A 15,061-nucleotide genomic window follows, 5' to 3' on the forward strand; every position below is an offset into this window, starting at 1 on the left:
AATGCTGGAGTCTCGGGATCTGGAAACAATTTCATAACAGTGTTAGGGGATAATCATTTCAGAGAAGATTGGTTGAAACTTAGAATATCAGCCCCTTCCCCCAGCAGCATCATTATCCAATAACTGCTGTTTAGGACTTCCTGGCTTTTGTACTTTCTGTCAATAATCTCCTGCAGTAGCCTCAGTATTTTTGCTTCATGCATTTTTTTCAGGATAATTAGTTTGTTTCAATAAAAACAAAAGTAATGATGAATTCACAAAGAATCACCTTCAAGGCAAATATTGCTGATCTAAGAAATCACAAAACCTGTTTCTGTATCCTTCATCACTTATATCATCCCCACAAGCTGTTTGAGGTTGGACAATAAAAGACAGCTCAAGGAAATCTCAGCCTCTCATACCTGCTAAAGTATATGGATTTACAAACACCACTAAATAAAAGAGAAATATACTCTCTTCAACCACCTATCAAATAAAAGGAAAAACCACTTATCACAGTGGTCTGTTGTATCCATTGATAATTTTTTGACTACAAAGTATGTATCTTTCATCCCATTATCAAAACTGAAATCATGATACTTACTCCCAAAAACTCACTACAGCACTAGGACTAAACATGAAGACAGACCAAATCAGAAAATGGCACTCACCAGGTTCACCAAAGTAGACCAGGATGTCAGTACCAGGAGTCTGCAGTCATGCAGTCAAGGATCCTTTTATAGCAGTGGCAGGCCAGCCCAGTGTGAGCAGAACTGACTGATAATAGGCAGGTCCAAGAATTTCCCAACCAAAATGCAAATCAGTGCATGACTAACTGGACTGGGACCCTACAGATGGAAAATATCCTCTTCCTGGACTTCATCACTATTGAATGCTATGATTCAATGGGTGTTCCCTCATTTCAGTTTCAGTAAGATCTCACTGGTATCCTAAGCTTTTTTTTTAAGTCAGTATTTTGTTTTGTTTTGTTATAATTCTGCTGCTTCCTAACTCATGTTTTCTATTTGTTCTGCTTCTGATTATTCACATTCATTGATGCCTTGGCCCATTTTCATTCCTTTTTTGTAGGTATAATTTGTCTACAGGATGAAAGAAGGAAAGTATTAAAGAGATTTTAGTTGTGATTTCAACTTCTTCTTTAACAATGATGTGCAGAGGTCAGGTCATGTCTCCTGTGTATGTACAGTGCTTTTTTGTGAATCATGGAAAATAGTATGAAGTAATGCCCTTCATAGAGGAGGCTAATGGCCTTGGGTGTTATCTTGACCCTCTTCATGACTGTATGTCAAATGACATATTTGGAGTAGATATTCAGACTCACCTTTGAAGATTACCACAAGACTGCTTATCATAATAATAGTGGAACTAATATTGCACCTGCCCTAACCATATTCTTAAGTGGTTAACATAAAGACAGACAGCCTTTCACAGTCTACTTCTGTGAAGAGCTGTTGAGATCTCCTGTGTAACACAATAACATATTTTTTTCCTTCCTTGAACTTCCAAAAGACCCAGTACACTGAATCTCTCACATGTAGTAGTCACATGTACATGTACATGCACACACACACACACACACACATACACACACACACACACACACACACACGTACTCACAAAGACCCACAGTAGGTGAGAGAAGAGGTGGGGGGCAGGGGCAGAGACAGACAGACAGTCAGATACAGAGACACATACAGAGAAAGACCATCAGTCTTACATTTTAGTCTCCAGGTAGCTACATATATCATTTCCTAATTTCTAAGACTTTACTAAAACTTATTTTCATCTTAAAACTGGCTGTATGAATTAAAACCTTATTGTTTTTATAAGTTTTGATTGACTTATTCTATACTATTAGATGACATTTTGGGTGATACAAATTTTTGAAACAATATCAGATAATTATATGGTTTTAAATTATATTGTTGAAAATATCTGAATTTTGATTTAATACCATCAAAATCTTCAAATAGTAATTAAATATATTTCAGCATCATAACCATTTTATTTTCTGGTAGATTTTTAAGTGGATAGGAATTATACACAACAATTTTCTAAAAGTTGCTTCTGGTTTCGAGTTTCTGTCCTAAATACTCTCCTTGTCCATCAACAGATGAAATGGTTAAAAAACATAAATACACACATGTCTAATACTGTATGGTATCTAAAAGAAACTAATCTATAATAACTATAGACAGAAAATGGCATGTTATTGAATTTAGTTAGGAAGAGGAAATCAAATAGTATTTGATTACAATCATATTTCAGCTATAGGAAGTTGATCTCACAAAGTTTTATAGGATGATGTTAGTTTCCATGGGAACACTATGGGAGAGAGAAGGATATGGAAAGTTTTCTGAACTAAGCTACATTCAATTCAAGCATAACTTCAATGAAGTAATTTTTTATTGAAAAATACCTACCCAATATAATTGCGTTTTCACCACAAAAGATGAAGGTATGAAATATACTGACCTTGGTTTGAACTTTCAGCAATGTTCATATGAATCATTGTACCACTCATTATATATACTATGATGAAATGCATTAAAAATGCAAGAGAAATCTCCAATTAAATTTAATTTGATACTATAAAAGACCCTTAGCAAAATGATATACAGATAGAAGTTGTAACATCCCATAGGGATTGAGCAATTTTCCTTTTAAATGGTTACAAAATCAAACAATATATAAAACTAAAAGTTCTTAGACTTGAGACTGTCAGAACACAGGATTTAAAGCAAAGGCAGTTATAACAAGTGTATGAGCATGAATGCCTACACTATTCAACATGGGATTAATATAAAAAGTAACCAAATAACTCCAGAGAGAGAAAGACAAAAGACACAGACAGATAGACTTAGAGGGAGGGAGGGAGGGAGATAGAGAAAGAGAAAAAAAGAGAAAGAGAGAGAGAGAGAGAGAGATGTTTGAACACATGTTTTAATGGTTCAAAACATTTTAACTTCTCTTAAGGGACTGAAGCTCACTACCCATCATTCACATCTACCAGCTCACAACTACCTGTCCCTTCATCTCCAGAGCATCTGATGCCCTCTTCTGAGACCTCAAGCATTGCCTAAAACCACACAGAGACACATATAGAAGCACATAATTAATGGAATAAAATGGAGGTGACTCCAGTGGGAGAAGTGGTAGGGAGGACAATACAGAAACAGAAAGAGAGACAAGGGACAAATAATATTAAGGTGGGTTAATAAAGCCCCAATGAATCACATTACATTGTACTTATATAAAATTTATTAAATTTAATTTGTCATACACTAAGGACACAGGACTCATATGATCCAGGTGTTGTGGCACTGAACATCTTTTCCTTGCAGTCTACCTTCCATGGTTTTAGAAAATATTATATAATCTACCAAGAGAGAGAAGCAATTTAACAGTCCCATATGCATGTACCACCTAGGAACCACAAAAATCACAAGCATGGAAATATATGCATAATCCTAAGTGGAATCCATATGTTGGCAACAACTGATGACTGTCTAATTTGACAGAGTTCCCACTCAGAAGAAATGGATACATAGCTGATACTAAAACTTAGCCAGTTTCTGGGGCTTATGGGGTAATTTTTCTAAGGAAAACAGATTATGGATATATGAATATATGGATATATACACACCCAACTTTTGCATCTATAATTCAGAAAACATTCTTAACAAGAACCAGAATATTGGAAAGGGAGTGTAAAACTGTCTCTCATGGAAATGGATACATACACAAGCCATGAACAACATCAGTATCAAAGACATATTAAAGAAACATGTTGGAAAATCACACAGGGTTCCACCTTTAGACAAAGAAGTGTGGGAAAATAATGACTCTAGCAAAAGGGCAGTGGTCTCTTCCATAGATAAGCTGACGGACTATCTTGTTTGTTGTTCAGTGTAGCATGGTCAGCCTTAAAACCAATGAACTAAGGAAGTTGTATTTATATATTTTTAAGCACATGCACACATGTACAACACAAATTAACAATAAGAAAAGGAGGCTAGCAACTTGAGTGTGGGGAACATGTGGGAAATGTTCAGGGGGAACCTAGTCATAAGGGACTGGAAGGAATAAAGATGGGACTAAAGTTATGTAAGATTTTTTTCAATTAAAACATCATTTGAAATTTAAAATATAATTTAAAAGTTAAAATAAAAGCTAAGTAGTGACAGCATACATCTTTTTTTAATTGGGCAACTTTAATTTGTAAAATGAACATTTCATTATACAAAATTTAATAAACCATTGAAATAGATGATGTAGTGTAGCTTGGGGATAAGTTATAACAATAAGCTAATTAATTTGAGAAATCTTTTTAAAGTCTTGCTTTAATTTATTTTTTATTATGTGTATGGATAGCTTTGCTTTTTGTTTTTTGTTATTGTTGTGGTTTGTTTGCTTTTTCTGAAAATAGTTCATCTGTAATTTTCTATTAATTAATGTATTTATTCACTTTCTATCCTAATTGCTGCCTCCCCTCCTGGCAGTTCACCCCTGACATAGCCCCTCCCCTTTGACCCTTCTCCTCTGAGAGGATAGAGGCCACCTTGGTCTCCTTCCACCCTGGCACATAAAGTTTCTGCAATGATAGGTATACCACACATTTAATGCCATCACTTGAGAAGCAGAGGCAGGTGGATCCCTGAGTTTAAGGCCAGCATGTTCTACAGAACAAGTTCAAGAACAGTCAGTACTAGACAGAGAAAATACATAAATTCTGTCTCAAAAATAAATAATAAACAAACAAACAAACAAATAAATAAACAAACTGAGCAAATCATCAATAAAACAAACCCAAACAAAAAAGTAGTTACAAACATTAGCTACTTTTGGAAATACAAAGAATTTTGTACTTTAAAAATACAAAGAATTTCCAAAGGAAGAAATATTAATATCTTACAAGCATTTCTAACAATGTTTAACATCACATTACTCAGACAGGAAATACAAATCCAAATTTGAATTCTGTCTCACTCTAGTCAGAACAGATACCATTAAGAAATCAAATGACTATATACAGCAGCTGACTTAAACAGATGCAGACACCCAGAGACAAACATTGAATGGAGGTTGGCGACTCATAGGGAAGAACTGGGGAAAGCATTGAAGACTCCAAATGGAACACAAACTGGAAGACCCACAGAATCAACCAACCTAGACTACCAAGAGCTTTCAGAAACTGAGCTACCAACTAAAGAACACACAGGCTTGGAATGAGGCCCCTAGCACATATACAGCAGATGTGCAAATCAATCTCCATGTGGGCCCCCCAACAACTGAAGCAGAGGCTCTCCCTAAAGCTGTAGCCTGACTATGGTATTTTTCCCCAATGGGGCTGCCTGGTCAGGCCTCAGTGGGAGATGATGTACCTAACTGGCAAAGACTTGATGCACCACGGTTGGGGGATACCCAGAGGGTGTCCCATTTCCTCAGAAAAAGGGGAGAGTCTCAGTGAGGGAGAACTTGGAGGGAGCAGCACTTGGAATATAAAGAAATCAATTGGCAACAAGTGCTAATAAAGACGAGGAGAAAATAACAAACAGTTATGCATTATTGATAGGAGTAAAAAGTGGTATAGTCACGATAAATATCAATGTTGACATCCCAACAAACTAGAAGTAGAATTATTCTCATTTAGCCATTCTACTCCAGGGCATTTTTATCTTCCCACCAAGACACGTAATAATTCTATTCACAATTGCTATACTATAGAATTGTCCTGTTTTCCATCATTTGATAAATTACACAATAGAATTTTATTCAGCTGTAAGCAAAATTAATACAAAGTGGCGTCTATGAATATGTAAAATTTCTGAAAACAGTCTTATCACACATTGAAAAAAGAACAATTCTAAGATTCATGTACAACCAAAGATCCCAAATAGTCAAATATTTCTTAACAAAAAGAACATTGCTGAAAGCACCTGATAGATGGCTCCAAATAACAGTAAGGAGTCATAGTAACAAAAGCAGCATGGCACTATTGACAATAGCTAAGACAGGGAAGCAGCCTGGGTGCACATCAAAGGACAGATAAAGTAACTAAGACATATGCCCACAAGGAATTTAATTCAGAATGAATAAAGAAGAATTAAATCAAAGACCATCATCATGTTAAGAAAAAAAAATCCAAACTCAGTGTTGCATATTTTCTTGCAATTCAGGCAACTACAGAAACATGGGATGTGGAAGTAAGAGGAGTTAGGGGCACAGAAATGGATAAGGAAGAAGAGAAAGGAGGGATCTGATGGAGTAATTGAAAGATCCATATGATGAAGGATGTGCATTTATGTGCATTATGAAAATGTCACAAAACATTTCTTAGTATAGATAATGTATGCTAAGTGTTTGTTATAAAAATAAATATGTGCACTTGTGCTCATTATGTGAACAATTTTTCCTTAAAGTAAGGATGCTTCAATCCCACTTAGAAAGGGGAGCAAAATAATCAGGGAAGGCAGAGAGAAGGAGGGACCTGGGTGGGTGAGAAGCAGGGGAAGAGAAGCAGGCGAGCAGGATGAGGTATGGGGGGAGATAGGAGAGAAAACCAGAGTGCCGGGAGAATGAATGCAAATATGCAGTTGTGAGGCTTGGGGGATAGATGGAACCTTTAAAAAGCCACACAGACCTTGGATGTGAGAGGATCCTAGGACTCAATGAGGATGACCTTAGCCAAAATGCCCAACAATGGGGAGAATGAACCTGAAGAGACTTCCAGTAGATAGAGAGAGGCCCCAGTGGAAGGATGGAATCATTCACTCATCCTCAAAATTTTTGACTCAGAATTGCACTTGTCTAAAGGAACAAAAATGGGGCAGAGACTGAAGGAAGGGCCATCCAGTGACTGGCCCAACTTGGGATCATCCCATGTACAGGAACCAAACCCTGACACTATTACTCACGCCATACTGTGCTTGAAGACGGGAGCCTAGCATGGCTGTCCTCTGAAAGACTTTACCATCAGCTAACTGAGACAGATGCAGATACTTACAGGTAACCATTGCTGACTGAGATTGGGGATCCTAATGGGAGAGTTAGAGGAAGGATTGAAGGAGCTGAAGGGAATGGCAACCTCATAGGAAAAACAACAGTATCAACTAACATAGACCACTCAGACCTCCCAGAGACTCGGCCACCAAGCAAAGAGCATACATGAGCTGGTCTGTGGCTCCTGGACCATATGTTGCAGAGAACTGTGCACCTAATTCTGTAGAGACTTGATGCCCCAGGGGAGGGGAATTTTGGGAGGGTGACGTAGGGGTAGGTGGGTGTGGGGGGGGGAGTGAGTAGAGCAGTACCCTCTTTAGACAAAGGGAAGGGGAGGACTGAAGAACTCTGGGAGAGGAGACAGGAAAGGGGAGCAACATTTGGAATGTAAATAAAATAATTTAATAAAAATATAAAAAAGATAAGAAAAAATAAAAAATTAGCTATTTTCCTTAGAAAATATGGATAGCATGATGGATATGAGATCTACAATAACTGAATATTTTTGAGGTCGTATTACATCTCTCACTTTACACTTTTTCTTGTTTGACGGATCTTAGTCTTTATAAAGCCTACATTATGCACTAATCTTTTTAGAGGGAGGAAATAGCAATTTAAACGTAACAGTAAATAAACAATCTTTTAGATCTCAAGTCAGAAGCAAAAAAGCTGGAAACGCAAGCCAACTCAGTGATGGGTTCTGTGAGACCTGTGTTTTGTGGCCTGCACAGAAATCTCTGTCTGAATCCCTCAAAAAGCATCTTTGTGCCAGAGCAGAACACAATGCCTGCAGGGAGCCTGGTGCTGCTTTCCCTGAACCTGTTGTTCTTCCCAGCCTATCTGAAGCATCAATGGGAAGAATCCATTCAACCTTTGGGCTGTGAGACAGGTTAGAGACGAAGATGTGAGTGAAGGCATTTCAAACCTCTTTCCAGATATGCTCTTTTCTTGGGCTCTGCTGATTTATTGGCATGAGCTCTAGGAAGATGCTCTGTAGACTGACCAGCTCAAAGAGTCAGAATTTGTCATGTGAGAAGAGGCGTTAAATGCTTTCTCCTGCAGTGTGACCCAAGACGGCCATCTTCATTTGCCTCTGCCTGGTATGTTTCATGTCTCTCTCTGCCTTATCCTTCTTAGGAGGATACCAGTTCAAGTCTTTTTAAGGATAATGTTTTTGCCTAAAGCTCTGCCTGGCTCATGCCAGTGCCTAAAGCTCTGTTGAAGGTTCCTTTGGAAAGTAACATCAGTCACTCACTGACTTTGATCTTTGATCAAGATTTTCTTTCGGTATATACCATAACTACTTAATTCTGCTATGTCTTCAGCTGCCTTTTAACATTCTACTCTGTAAAACCTGGCTTCAGAAGGTAAGAATAAGGAAAGTTGTAATGTACAGAATTTTGTGAGATGTCAGATTAGTAAGAATACATGTGGAGGAGGCAATTTAACCCCTCAAAAACTGTTTTCTCCCCATTTCTTCTAACAACCCTGTTTATAAGGATTGCTATCACCTTATACAAGAAATTTCATAAGTTCCACACAGCCACTTTTCTTTAGTATCACATAAGAAATGGAGTACATTAATAAAGAAAGGGGCAGTGGAGAAGAATAATGTAGTTTTAAAATAACATTTGCAATGTAGTTGTGAGAAAGCCACGTGTGGTATTGTTGATAATGATGGTGAGCTGCTTCTGCTAGTGCATGAGCAATCATTGAACTCTATAGTATGCATGGGGTCTGACACTGACTATACAGTAGATGTCAATTTAAATATACAGTAAAGATGAAGTTAGTAAATAGATTGTAGATAAATAGGTAGCTGACAGATGATAGAGTTTCTCACCTTGTATTAAAAGAATATTTTAAGAAGTTAAGTAATTTGGTCTTCAAGACAATTAAATCTTAATATAGTCAAAAACATAACTTTGAAAGAAGATTGAATTAGTCTTTGATGTGACTCCATTTAAAAAATATTGAACTAAATTTTAAAGTTTCCTTACCATAGGGTAGAAATAAGTCAAAGTAATCATACAATATGAAGCATTTTTGCAAGAAAAAAATTTATTGGACCATCACCAAAAGAGTCCTTTCTTCAGGAAGCAAAGGAGCAGTGACCTTCGCCCTGACCAGGTAACAGGCAGGCTGAGAAGGCTCCTCTGAAAGCACCTGTGGTGCTTCCTTCTGAGCCTGTGGTATACTGAAACAATGAGGAAGGATCATTCTCAGCAGCCCCAGGAAAGCAGTAGGAGAACAGCCTCAGAGAAATGCCTTCTCTATGAGGAGCCATCATAAGCACATGGAGGAGGAAGGGTGGAGAAGATTCTTCTGCCTCCAGGACAGGCTTTCAAAGGAAGATGGAGGCATTGCTATGGAAGTAGGTGAAGTAGATTTCCTTCACTTCCCCTGGTCCTGATGGTGCAGGCCTTCACTTGTTCTTGGGTGGACACTTCTGCTGGCATGGTGGAGACTGCACAGGAGGGCCTTTTGACTTCCATGGCTGAGGGGGACAGGGCTCAGGGCACACTGGAGGAGGACAAGGCTCAGGGCACTGTGGGGGAAGACAAGGTTCTGGGCACTTTGGGGGTGGGCACACAGGAGGAGGCTGGCAGGGCTGCTTGCACTGCTGCTGCTGGTAAGACATCTTACAGGAGTCTCAGAATCTGAAAGACATTACATGATAATTTTCACAAGAGATGATCCCCACAGAGAAACTAGGCTTATGGGACTGTAGAATCTTTGCTTCTTTCCCCGTGTACCCGTGTGTGCATGTGAATCTCCCACACTGATTTTAGGAGATCCTGAATTGCCTTTTCAACTTACACATTTTTTTCCATCAATCTTAGCTAACACCCCTTTTTAAATCTCATGTCATTTTTCCTAAGAATCTATTTCTGTTTCACACTACTAGGAAATATTATTTATGTGAACAGAATATCCTCATAACCTTGACATTCTTATAAAAGTACCTATCTAATGCTAGGATATTCCAGGCAGAATGACTGGACAACACAAATAGCTGTTGAAAGAATAGGTGCCTTTCTCATCAGCTTGTGACATAAGCCTTTGAAAGGGATTATCCATCAAGATATGATAAAAGAAAAGGACATATGTTGTTTTGTTTTCATCTCAAATCAACTTTTTCAATTATTTTGCTTTTCATTGGATATCAAATTATAGCTGAAACAAAAGCAAAAATATGCTTGCACAGCACATGATATTCCTACATTCCTAAAGTTGCATCTTCTAAGTCACATTCGATCCCTTGATCGGTTTGTACCTACCAAAACTACTGTGCTCATGAGATTACCAAAAAGACAGAACCTCTTAAGAACTCAAGCAGTCAGACTCACCAGGTTTTCCAGAGTAGACCAGTGGTTGAATACCAGGAATATTGCAGTTAAACACTGATACTCTTTTTTATAGGATTGCCTGCCTCACCCAGTGGGAAGTAGATCTCTCTGTAATGGGCTGGTCCAGGAATTTCCTAACATAAATGCAAATTAATCCATAACTTGCTAGACGGGGACTCTGCAAAATAGGAAATATCCCACCCTTGGCTATCATCACTGGATTAATTCCTGTGACTCAGAGTCCTTTTCTTTCCTCTTGTTTCCAGTAATTGTGGCACTTAGAGATGTTGAGAGATTCTCCAACTGATTGATAAAGTTCTTTATTGACTGGGAACAATAAGCCTTTGTTTATGACAGCCTCCTTTTGTCTTAATTCAAGGTTTTGCATTATTCATCCCTTTTCAGTTTATCCCTAGTTCATTGCTAATGTACAAAGCCATTTACACATTTCTTTTTCAGAGGTGGAGGGGTACTTTCCTCAGACATTTACAAGTTTGTTAGAAAGAAGAAAAACAACAACAACAAGAAAAAAAACTTTAATTCTAGTCCATGTCCCCCCTTTAGTAAGTCATGCGGTCAGGGTCTTCTCTTTACTATAGATTCAATTTTTTCCCATAAACATGGAGAAATAATATCGATGTGGTAGCAGCATTAGCCTGTAACATTAGCATAAAGTTTCCCCCTTTATCTTTCTTTTCTCTGGATCGTCTCAAATTTGACCTACATTCTCTGTCTTTTAGAAGAGATCATCTTTCCTCTGAGAATAGTGCAATTCTCCCTGACCAGATTTTGATGACAGAGTGACATCCAGACACCATTGTGCCTTTTTTTCTTTGCTTCCCTTCAATTACCATAGGAAAGAAATGGGGGAAAGTAAACAAATATCCTGAGAATTAATTAGAAATTTACTTAGCAGACCTCCCTCGTGTGTGCTCCGCAGGGGTGCTCCCTAAGGAGCAGGACAAGAAACCATCACATATAAATAATAAAGTAGAAAGTAGAAAGGTTGATCAGACGTTACAAGTACAAAATCTAAGGCAGGGGGATATAAAGTTAGGTCAGACTCATACATTGGATTTTATTTATTAGCTTTCTAAGTAGATTTAATTACTTTGACAATTTTTTAAAACTCTTCCTGTAGACATGTTTGTTCGGCCTTTTCTACAGTTCTTCACCAAATGCAACCCACTACATCTTCTCCTACATACAAAATTTCCAAGAGAAAATGGCAACACTGTCCCATCTTAAGACAAATACTAGCACTCACTGGTCACAGAAAATACTATTAATGCATTTATGGACTGTTCCCATTCCTGCCCTTTTACCATTTCATTCAATCAGTAGAGCTGACTGTGTATTCAACATTTAAAGTGTTATTGCTGGCAATTAGAAGCTTCAAAATGATTGGTGACAGGAAACTTCTAAAGGCAATTATGTTTTTTGTTTGTTTGTTTTTGTCTTTGTTTTGTTTGGATATAAGTAGATAATGAGAAAGCAAAGGATGGTAAGGAAAAGTAAATATTTAAACTTTCTGAAGCAGCCAGCAACTATTCTGGAAAAATACAGGAGCACTGTATCAACCTCAGCTAAACACTTCAGCATGTCAGAGATGTCAATGCCACTGACAATAAGGAGGAATTTATCCAAAAAATGCCACTGTTGTGACTGAGTTTCCTCTGGGGAAAGAGCCATATTTCAGCACCTGAGGCCAAGAGTCGACAAATGACATGATTATGAATAGTTCCCATTAGCTACTGCACATGCCATAGGGCTAGATCAAGGGCTTTTATCCAGTAGATCACTTATGACTCTATGTTCTCACATCACATATAAAGCAGCATTCTACAGGGGGACCAGGTTTCTATCCAAAGTTAAAAAATGAGCTGGCCAGCTGGGAGTATAGTATCACATAAAACTTTGGTTACACCTTGGGTCTTTTTCCAAATATAGTACACTCAGCCAGTCTCACAAAGACACATATTATGTATTTTCTTCCAGAGATAGAATCTGGCATGTGAGAAGAGCATGAACATCAAAGGGGTCTATTAACTGTGAAAGAAGAAAGGGTCTAAGTGTGGTGAATGTGATCAAATATAGAATAAGTGTGAATGGATAAGTCATAAGAAAACCCTCACTGTGTGAAATTAATAGTCACTAATAAAAATTATTGAAAGGTTACTAATCATAATAGTTCAGGCAACAGAGTTAGAGTAACTGTCATTACTTTCAGACTGGGATGACTGTGTTGAATGAATTCTCTGCAGATTAACTATAGCAGTGTTTTTCAACCTTCGGGTCACAGCTTCTTTGAGGCTTTACTGAGGTTGCCTAAAACCATTTAAATATCAGATATTTATATTGTGATTCATAAAAGTAGCAAAATTACAGTTATGAAGTAACAACAAAATTATTTTATGGTTGGGGATCACCATACAGCATCAGGAAGGCTGAAGATCACTGGCCTCTAGAAAGAGCTGCCTCAGGTAAAGAATGAAACACTACAAATGTTACCCGGATTTGAACCTCCAAAGGCTAAGTCAAAAAATATAGTATACTTCACACATACACATAGATACACACTCACCACAGTAGTCTCATGCATCTCCCTACCATCATTGACAACATATCTAATGAACTATGTTTTACTACTGTTAAGGATCGAAAGTTCTATGCTTAATCACAGCACTTCTGCTTCCTTATTGCTGAAGGGACTTTATAAATCTCTGCTACATGAGAAATAGCATAGAAAAGCAAGAGGTTTTTTTTGTTTTTTGTTTTTTGTTTTTTTGGCTTTTTGGGGTTTTGTTTTTTTGTTTTGTTTTGTTTTGTTTTGTTTTTGTTTTTGTTTTGTTTTGTTTTTGTTTTTGAGGCAGGGTTTCTCTGTATAGCCCTGGCTGTCCTGAAACTCACTCTGAAGATCAGGCTGGTCTCGAACTCAGAAATCCACCTTCCTCTGCCTCCCAAGTGCTGGGATCAAAGGCATACGCTACCACTGCCTGGTTAATTCTTGAGAATTTACTCAATATATATATCATGTACCCTTGTACAGGAGCTATCCTGTGATTCAAGATAATACAATCAACTATGAAATAAATATAAAAAATGGGGATTATAGCAAAATATTACTGACATCCCCAGGAAAATGGTAGCTGTAGCCACTTCTGGATTTCTGCCTTCTGTTTATTCTCCATCTTTTCATCATCTTGCTAAGTCAGGTAAGTTGTATAAGATATATTGTAGAATTGGGTTTGTATTTATTAATTTTATTTTTGTTGCATTTATATAGTTAGTTGGGTGAAGACAAGCACATACCAAGGTGTGAGTGTGGAAGTAAGAGGATAATTTGTGGGAGTCAGTTCTTTGCTTCTACTATATGAGTCCCAGCAATCAAACTTAAGTGGTAGCGCGTAGAGGCAGGTAATGTAAGTTGGATCACTCCCACCAAAGAACTATAGCAATACGTAAACTTTTATAATTACATGGGATTCTAGCTATGAGAGACCGTCTTATGGTGAGTCATCATTGCAGATTCTACCTGAATCTGATTTTTTCAATATTTACTTCAAAACCTCAAAATTCTAAATCAAATGAGAAAAAAAAAAGCACACAAAAACACTTCCATATGCCCAAAATATGGACCAAGTACAGTGCTAGAAGCAGAAACAGGTATTTTGTGTCTTTTGGTTTTGGTTTGGAGGTGGCATCTCAGGGATGAGCTAGACAAAGAATAAAGAAAAACTGAACTTCCATCCAGCCATGATGCATGCTCTTTATTCCTGATACTAAGAAGAAAGACACTGCCGGAAAATGGAACATCTGCCTGAATCATAGGAGTCATAGTTGAGGGTGTGACAGTGCTCCTCCGCCTGAGGCCTTAGGAAGCATAAACTTGAAGGTCGTCCTTGTTTGGACAAGAGCAGTTTAACCACTTCTTTTTTTTTATTATTAGATATATTTTTTATTTACATTTCCAATGGTTTCCCTTTTCTAGCCCCCCACTCCCCGAAAGTCCCATAAGCCCCCTTCTCTCCCCCTGTCCTCCCGCCCACCCCTTCCCACTTCCCTGTTCTGGTTTTGCCCTATACTGCTTCACTGAGTCTTTCCAGAAAAAGGGGCCACTCCTCCGTTCTGCTCGTACCTCATACTGCTGCTGCATTGGTTTCAGGCTGAATGATAATGAAATATACAAAGGACACAATTGGAGGGGAAGCTCTGGTTAGGATGAATTATATGAGCAAAGAATAGATAAAATAAAAGATAATGATTCAGAACCCATGCTTGGAAAAAGAAATTGTTCTTACTTCATGGTTCTGAATGTTGGTAGTACACCTTATGCTCTCAAGTGAACTTTGTTTCTATTAGTATGAGGCTCAGAGAGTCTCTGTTAGCAGTATAGATGTAGAGGCCAAACACCTGGCATTTGGAGGAAGACATGGTTCTGGATATGTGAGTGGGCATACAGGAAGTAGTTTATAGAAATACAGAGTTTTGTGGAAATTTATGAAATCTACAGTTATAAGGCATTGAAATATCCAAGCAGGTACTTGAAATAAATCAAAGAGTTAATTTACACAGCAAATTAAATAAGCTTAAGTGTCTCCATTTATTGGATATTCCTCTATAGTCATTCTCTTGTTTAAGAATGTTGCCGCTCCTGCAGTTGATGCAATCATTCATTAAGAATTGCCATCCAAATTGATGGACCTAGA

At 37.8% G+C, this 15,061-nt stretch overlaps 1 protein-coding gene across 1 annotated transcript; it reads right to left on the reverse strand.

Annotated features, from left to right (window-relative positions):
- Positions 1 to 9,427: 9,427 nt before the first annotated feature.
- Positions 9,428 to 9,643, reverse strand: LOC127682280 (small proline-rich protein 2E-like). Its single transcript, XM_052178658.1, has one exon. The coding sequence runs from the start codon at positions 9,641 to 9,643 to the stop codon at positions 9,428 to 9,430; it is 216 nt and encodes a 71-aa protein (XP_052034618.1).
- Positions 9,644 to 15,061: the final 5,418 nt, after the last annotated feature.

Source organism: Apodemus sylvaticus, chromosome 4 (genome assembly GCF_947179515.1).
Source record: "Apodemus sylvaticus chromosome 4, mApoSyl1.1, whole genome shotgun sequence".
Lineage (NCBI taxonomy): Eukaryota > Metazoa > Chordata > Mammalia > Rodentia > Muridae > Apodemus > Apodemus sylvaticus.